At 40.6% G+C, this 8,374-nt stretch overlaps 1 protein-coding gene across 2 annotated transcripts in view; it reads left to right on the top strand.

Annotated features, from left to right (window-relative positions):
* The first annotated feature begins 227 nt into the window (after positions 1-227).
* Positions 228-8,374, top strand: part of PTPRO (protein tyrosine phosphatase receptor type O) — a 218,039-nt gene continuing 209,892 nt past the window's right edge. The window contains exon 1 of one of the 2 annotated variants that reach the window (XM_072653643.1): positions 228-684. In XM_072653643.1, the coding sequence (XP_072509744.1) occupies positions 610-684 (75 nt within the window). In that variant the 5' untranslated portion in view covers positions 228-609. The remainder of the gene's footprint in view (positions 685-8,374) is intronic. The other variant, XM_072653642.1, reaches the window with a different exon arrangement.

Raw genomic sequence — 8,374 nt, 5'->3', positions numbered from 1 at the left:
CCTTCCTTCCTTCCCTCCTTCCTTCCCCTGCTTGGCAGTAAGGAAAAGGCCTGTTGAACCACTAACTGAGAGATGCACTTAGCGCAGTCCTGACTGAGGGAAGGTGGGGAGATGGGAGGTGAGGCCGGGATGCGGGGCGGAGCCAAGCATGGAAACTGACAGAGCTTGTGGGCGGGCTCTGGGAGGGAGCGAGGGCTGGTAGGCTTCTTATCTCGTTCAGCCTTCGGAGTCGGAGGCTCCTTGTTGGCCGAGGATGCTTAGAGAGCGGTAGGCTGCGCTGGGGCTCCCCACTGGTCGCCACGCGGACCCTGCGGCTCCCAGAGCCGGCTTGGCAGCGCAGCCTCGCCCACCCCCGAGCCCCATCCCTTCCTCCTGAGCTAGCCATCCAAGCCCAGGACGGCGCGGCGCATCCTTGGAGAAGCCCAGGCGCAGGGAAGGGAGGAGAGGAGAATGCGCCCCCCGGGAGTGGCGACTGTGCCGGCCATCTGATCCCTCGGCACCGATACGCCATTGTGAGCGGAGGGAAGCAGGCGGAGAAGCGGAGCGGGGGCCGGCCGCCTCTGCCCAGACTCTGCCCAGGGGCTCGCCCTCGGACCCATCAGAGCTGCTATGGGAAGCCGGCCCACGAGGGCGAGCGGCAGCCTCATGATCCTGCCCCTGCTCTGGCTCTTTGTGCTCCTCAAGGTAAGGGCAACGCCGACACCCCGGGAGCTGCCCTTGGCCACGGCGCGGGCTGGCTTAGCCCTGCCGGGCTCTGCCCTCTGCGGGGCGAGCCGGCTTTCTGGCACAGGACCGGACGGATGCGCGGGGGCAGCGCGGGGAGCGCCCCTGCGCTCCTGGACTTGGCCAGGGAGGGCTATTAGCTTCGCATGTCTTTGTATTGGGTTCGGGGCCTTATGGGGAAAGGGGAGAGCAGTAAGAGAAGTTTGCCCCATCCCCTGCGGCTCTCCCATTGTGCCTCCCCACCCCCAGTATTCAGAAATGGGAGCCGGAGTCGGAGCGGGGCTCCTTGGCTAAAGCCGTCCAAGGAGAAATGAGGTCCCTTTGCAGGCACCTAGGCCGTGGCTTTGCTTCCCCCAACCTGGAGGAGTATAGTGCTCTGCCTTTAATCTCTTTCCTGGCTGTAAGCTGCATATGTTAGCTATAAGTAGGCATTTTTTTCTTGAACTGAGAGACGAAGTCAGGTTGAGTATTACGGATGAACCTCTTTACAAATCATTATCTTTGCTTAAAGGCACCGCTAAATAGCAGCTCTCTAGGATTTTTCTTTTCTTGTTTTCAAACAGGATGAGAATCCCAGGTCCTTGGCATATTGATGGATTTGGGAAGGTGCCGTCATGAATAGTAAATGTCTGGAATCCTCTTACCATTAACTTTTCAATATCTACTTTGAACAACTGCATTTCAAGTGTTTTTCCTGGGGGAGAGGGTGATTAATGAATCCATTTGCAGTAAGCAAAAATAACTATCAAAGGATCCTAGAGCTGAAAGGGACCTTCGAGGCCATTTAGTCGAAGTCTCTCATTTTACAGAAGAGGTAACTGAGGCCTAAAGAAGTGATATGACTTGCCCAAGATCTCATACCACTGATGATTTTTAAAACTTTTTTTTCAAGTTGCTAAGTGTCTGTACTCTACAGTATAAACTTGTTGAAAATGTTCCTGAGAAGTGGTGTGAAGTTGTAAATTAATTATCTCCCACTCTGTCTTCAGGAGTTCTGCTTTAAATTCTTTCATTAGCCACTGCATTTCTCAGCAAATTGAAGAATGTAGAGGAGAGAATGGGAGCTGTCCTTTTAGCACTACGTAATATCTAATCCTGGACGCCAAGGAGACATTAATGGATGGAAATGGTTTTCATGCTAGAGATGTTCAATTCTTGTTTATAGACTCCATGAATTAATGAATATTTGTCTGTGAGACTGGTGCTACACCAGTAAGGGTGATATTTTTATTTTAAATCTCTCATAAATACCCCACCAAATTCCTGCTTGTTGTACTACAGTAGTGACCCTGAGTCAAAGGTTAAGGCAGATCACAAGCTCTGACAGGTCCTACCAAGCTGCAAAGGCTTTGAGTACAGGCCAAGTGATTTCTCTTCTCTGAGTACAAGCCAAGTTCAGAAAGACTCATCACTGAATTGGCTGCATAAAAAATTGATCTTGAAGATGATGTACTAATGTTATAGAGGGAGTGCCATCTGTGTGAGTGAAATGAATGCTCATACTTATTAAATTATGAATCCTCAAATATTAAGTATATTCTGGCTTATTTTGATGGTAAGCATGGTAAGGCATACAAGGAGACATTAAAAAAAGGATTTGTGAGCAACTTTTCCAACGCATTTTTGGACCTACAGGAAGCAGCAGCAAAGGAATAGATTTAAATTAAATGATTTAATATAAGGTCTATTAAGTTAGCAACTATTTCTAAAAGCTTTTTTTTCTGTAAGGAAAATTTGATTAGGCTTAGCACTTTCCATTTTGGACTTTGTCCTTACTAATGCTTGCAGTTTCTTGTGAAGTGTCTCTGAATTTTTCTCTGTTAATTGAAGACTCTCATTCATTAAAGGCTGACCACCAGGGCAGAGAATCTCCGTACAACCATGTACTAAGGTGTTGCAATCTGTCAAAGGATATATCAATGCAATTGCAAGTGTTTTGAAGCACTGCAAATTTTACTGCATTTTCAACCTTCATTATGCAAAATCTGAACAAAAGATAGATAGATATCACTTATGTGTTTGACTATGACACATGGCATCTAAATTCCTGAAAAACACCTGAATGATTCCTTTTTTGAAGTAACTTTTCATCCATACACATAAGACCTTTTGGAATAAAATTGAAATCTTTACAGAATGGTGTACACTGAATATGGAATCAGAAATAGATGCAAATTGTAATTTTGTTACTCGCTGTCAGTGAAGTGAGTGACTGGATATGGCTGATTCATCTAAAACATATTATATTTGAATGTGATGAGATTACTCATGTGTGATGAATCATAAACCATTCACCAAAAAAGAAATAATTCCCCCAAATATACCCTCCCATAGCTTTTATGATGGCCAACAAATCTGCTGAGTTCATGTATCATTCATGATACATAAATAAGTTAAAGCCCATAAAGACAATAATTAGTCAAGGGTATTTTGACACTAGATTAGGTTTATAAGTTTATTTCTCCTACCAGTGTAGACTAACTGATGTTCCCTAAACTTAAACCTTACTAAATAAGCAATCAGAATAGCCCATATGCTTCTCATAGTTGTATGTTACTGAAACTCAAGTTAAAAAACTTTATTTTTATGATAAATCCATCGTTTTGTTTGCTTTCATTAGATACGAGATTAACATATGAATAATTAGTTATGCAGGTATTAGATTATTGAGTGGTTTTTGTTTTTTTCATACCATTTTGGCATTTGTAGAAATAGCTGAAGAATAGATGACTGTAAGCTAATAACTTGGTGATCTTTAGTTAGGGAGCTAATCCAGTAAAACGCAATATAGAGTAAGGGAAAGGCCTCTTAACTGAGAGTAAGGGAAGTCCTGGGTTCCATTCCAGACTACTTATATCACTTCAGATCAGTCATGTAATCTCTCTGGTCCTCTGCTTCCTTATCAGCCAAATGGGAATTGGACTAGATTACTCTAGAGTCCTTTCCATGTCTAGGAATTGGACTAGATTACTCTAGAGTCCTTTCCATGTCTAAACCTATGATCTTATGATAAACTTGTCTCTGCTGTCTTATTCTTCTGAAATTTTCTATAATTATCTCAACTACAATATAAGAATTTGGACCAAAGAATATCAGCATCATTATCCAGCTTCAAAATCCTACCTCATTTACTCTTTCAGCAATTTAGGTAGAATATGGAAGATGTCAACATATGCCTTCACTGTATCTTCTTCTGGTTCATGTCCACTAACTATGGATGTTCCTCAAGACCTCTTGGATCCTCTTCTCTTCTCTATACTATGCCACTTCATGATTTTATCAGCTCCAGCGAGTTCAGTTATCATCTCTATACGGATAATTCTCAGGCCTACATAGCCAACCCTAACCACTCTCTTGAGCTCCAGTCTTGCATCACCAACTGCTCTTGGATATTTTAAATTGAACTTCTTGTTGGCATCTCAAACTCACTATGTCCAAAATAGAACTCATTGCCTTTCCCTCAAAACTTTCCCATCTTCCTGACTTCCTTAATACTATTGAGGTCACCACCATCATCCCACTCCTTCAAGTTTACAGCTTGGATATTGTCATCTTCACTCCACATATCCAATCTATTGCCAAGTTTTGTCTACTCTACTTGCACAGCTCCTCTTGTATATGTAGCCTTCTCTCTTCTCACTGAGCCACTACCTTGATGGTGGCCCTTGTCACCTTGTGTCTGGGTCTTTTGCAGTAGTCCTTCTAATTGACTTCTTTGCCTCAAGTCTTTGCCTACTCCAATCTGTCCTTCATGTAGCTATCAATGATTTTCCTACATAGGCGTACCTCAGAGATATTGTGGGTTTGGTTCCAGACCACTACAATAACATGAATATCACAATAAAGTGAGTCTTGAATTTTTCAGTTTCACAGTGCATATAAAAGTTATATTTACACTATACCATGGTCTATTAAGTATGTAATAATATTTTGTCTAAAAAATATACGTACCATAATTAAAAATACTTCATTGCTAAAGAGTGCTAATCATTATCTGAACCTTCAGTGAGTTGTAATCTTTTTGCTGGTTGAGTGTTTTGCCTTGATGCTGATGGCTGCTGATTAATCAGAGGAGTTTTTGCTGAAGACTGGGGTGGCTGTGGCATAAAATGACAACAATGAAATTTGCTGCATTGATTGACTCTTTCTTTCACAAAAGATTTCTTTGTAGCATGTGATGCTGTTTGACAGCATTTTACCCACAGTAGAACTTCTTGAAAAATTGGAGTAAATCCTTTCAGAGCCTGCTGCTTCTTTATCAACTAAATTTATATAATATTTTTCAGTATTGTTGTGCGTTAGGGAATAGAGAAGTCCAAAAAGAGGGGAACAGCTGGTTGGTAGAGCAGTCAGAACACACACAGTTTTTCTTAAGTTCATTGTCTTATATAGGTGTGATTTGTGGCACCCCAAAACAGTTACAATAGTAACATCAAAGATCACTAATCACAGATCACCATAACAGATATAATAATAATAATGAGAAAGTCTGAAATATTACAAAAATGTGACACAGAGACATGATCTGATCATATGTTGTTGGGGAAGAAAATGGTACTTATAGACTTGTTTGATGAGGAGTTGCCACAAATGTTCTATTTGTAAAAAAGACCAAAAGCCCAAACCCCAAAACAAAAATCTGCAATGCATAGTGAAGTGAAGGGAAATAAAATGAGGTATGCATATGTTGAAGTTGACTTCCATCCCCCAGTAAGGTTAATGGGGGGGGGGGGGGAAGAGTTAAAGACCTTCCCTAACCATTAACAAGCCTCAGACACCTTTTATTAATTTCTAATGAGGTACAAGGTCACTAGGGTCATGCCCCCCAGCCCTGAAAAGAGTATATATACTCTGAAGTGAAATTTTGCTTTGGGGCTTATTTTTTGGAAGAAGGTTCGAGTGGAAGATGTGCCCCTCCCCCACTTTGAAAACCCAGATATTGGTACTTCTCTCTCTGGTAATGATGTATATATTATCTATTGTTAGACACTTGGAAGCCCTGTCTGTTGGTCCTTCTGTTTGTAATTTCTGCTTGTATTTTCTCTGAAGTTCAGGGTGCTGACTTTTTTCCCTGAATTAAATGAGTGATATATATGCTTGATTAAATTAGATTTCTGACCCTTCAAAAGTTGCTTTCCTTTTGGAAAAGCAGATCTAAAAACCTGTACAGCAGGCCCTTCTGCGTATGTATCCTCCTTGCTGTTACAACCTCCAATCAATAACTGTCTGTTATCTCAAAGATAAAATATAAAATATTCAGTCATTTAAATTGCTTCACCACTTTGCCCCCCTCTTACCTTTCCAATTGTCATCCTTACTCTCTTCCACATACTCTATGATCCTCCTTGCTGTTTCTCACATGGCATTCTATCTCCCAACTCCATGCCTTTTCGTTAACTGCTTCCCCACACTGGAATACTTTCCTTTCTCACCCCTGCCTCCTGCTCTCCCTATCTTTCTTTAAGATTCAGCTTAAAGCTCACCTTCTCCTGGAGCTATTTCTTGCTCCCTACAGCTAGTTGTTGTGTTTGTCCTTCATTCTCAAAGAGAACAATGACATCAAGCCGATGACATGACTTGTAGTTGACTTTGATTTGAGTGAGGGAGGACTGTGCAGGTCACCAGCCTCACTTTCTCCTCCTGAGCCATCTGGGTTCAGGGGCCTGATATTCATCAAGATGACTGGAGATGGCCCAGGATGCAAGGCGAGACCCTGGCCCTTTCAGGCTAAGGTGTTATCACATTCTCACTTTGACTGAGATACACCCATTCAATGAATAGGCTTCTTTAAGTAGTTACTCAAGGGATGGCTCCTTTAATAAAAAAAAAAAAAAAATCAAACTGGCAAAAGAACCTCAGGTTTCCTGGGTAAAAGAGAAACAATTACTAGTGCCTTCCCTCTGAAGGTACATTCCCTTTTATGCCTTATGTAACTTGGATGCGCATGGTTGTTTTCATGTTGTCTCATGAACTACTTAAGGGTAGAGACTATGTTTTTACCCTTCTTTCTATCCTTGGCAGTAAACACTGAATAAATGCTTGTTGACCAATTAACTTCCTTCTTTGAAATTTTTATCACATACTAGTAAGCTGAAATTTATTTTCATTGATCCCACTGTCTTGGTAGACCTTTCATTTTTGGCCCCTCTTCTATTTTTCTAACCTGTCTGTTACTATTTTGAAAAGAAATCATTGCTTATTTCTACTCCCTTATAATTATGGAAGATATTTTATAATTATGCCCACAAAGCATGAGTTTTGAGACTGTTCTTGCTATTTACAAGCCAAAAATAATCATTTGTTTACCCTTGAAAGTATAAATATGTACCAGGAGAAAGATTTTGCCCTCCTTTGCACATTCTTCCCGCAAACTCCTCTGTAGTAACTTTCCCTTTGGAAATTGCATCCATATTATATATCGCACAGTGGAATTTAGAGTCTTTGCCTTTCATCTCCAACAGGCAGGGGCACTGACATTGCAATAAACTACATTGCCACTGACTTCTGTGCCATCTGACTTCTTTGATGAATGTCCAGTCAGCTAGCCAGCATCTTTCACATATAGCATCACTGTTGAGTAGCTGATGATGATTGACTCTAATATGTGACTGTGGTTGAAAATGATTTCTGCTGTGCACATCTGCCCATGTTTTTCTTTGGCAATGTGAGAACATATGGAACATATCTGTGCTCACATCATGACAAGTGAAGACAGATAGGAACATGAAAAAAATGTCAACCTAAAGCAGTCTTAGTTGTACTTCAGCTCAGATATTTCCGTAAGAAAATAAAATAAGACCATGCCCATTTTGCCCTTAATTTCAAAACTTATCATTCCTTCTTGCTTCTGAAACCATATAAAGTTATGGTAATATAAAGAAAAGATTTGATTTCAACTTGCAATTATATAGATTCTTAGTAAACCTTAGATATTCCTTCCAACTCTAGTCCTAAGAGTATTCCAAAGAATGTTCAGCATAGATTATAGTACATACACTTATATACTTAAGTGCTTTATAAGATGTGATTTTTTTTTGATGTGGTGAATACATGAATATCAATGGTAATCCCTTTAGGCTTTGGTAGGCAGTTTCATGAATAGCTGGGTAGAGCAATGTGGGAATCCGTTGTCTAGATTTCTGTAGGTGAGCCTCTGAATTTAACTAATTTGATGCTGAGGTTACAGACAAATAACCTATCACTGGGCTTGCAACTCAAAGCTTTTTCATCTTGGAGGTGTCTACTGGAATTTTTTATTGGAATAGCATTCACAGTCCCAGGACTATCTTTACACTATAATAAAGCTTAGCATAAGGCTGAGAAGTTAGTGGAGTATGCACCTACAAATGCAAAGAATTTAGCTCTTCCATGCTAATAATAAAGTTCTAAATCTGGGTTCTTAACCTGTGGTCCACAAAATTGTTTTTAAAAATGTTTTGTTAGCTGTATTTCAATGTAATTTGTTTTCTTTGCAATCCCATGTATTTTATTTTATACATCTAAAAATTATTCTTATAAGGGACTGCCAAAAGGAGTATGAGACACAAAAGAGTTGAAGAAGCCCTGTTTTGGGGGTATGGTATGTAAAACAGAATGAACTAAATAGAATTCCATGAACTAAATCATGCTCTATGTCTCTTCCCAAACATAT

The sequence above is a fragment of the Notamacropus eugenii genome, chromosome 3 (genome assembly GCF_028372415.1).
Source record: "Notamacropus eugenii isolate mMacEug1 chromosome 3, mMacEug1.pri_v2, whole genome shotgun sequence".
Taxonomy (NCBI): Eukaryota; Metazoa; Chordata; class Mammalia; order Diprotodontia; family Macropodidae; genus Notamacropus; species Notamacropus eugenii.
The sequence above is the reverse complement of the archived record's forward strand: the minus strand, read 5'-3'. Positions and strand labels throughout refer to the sequence as shown.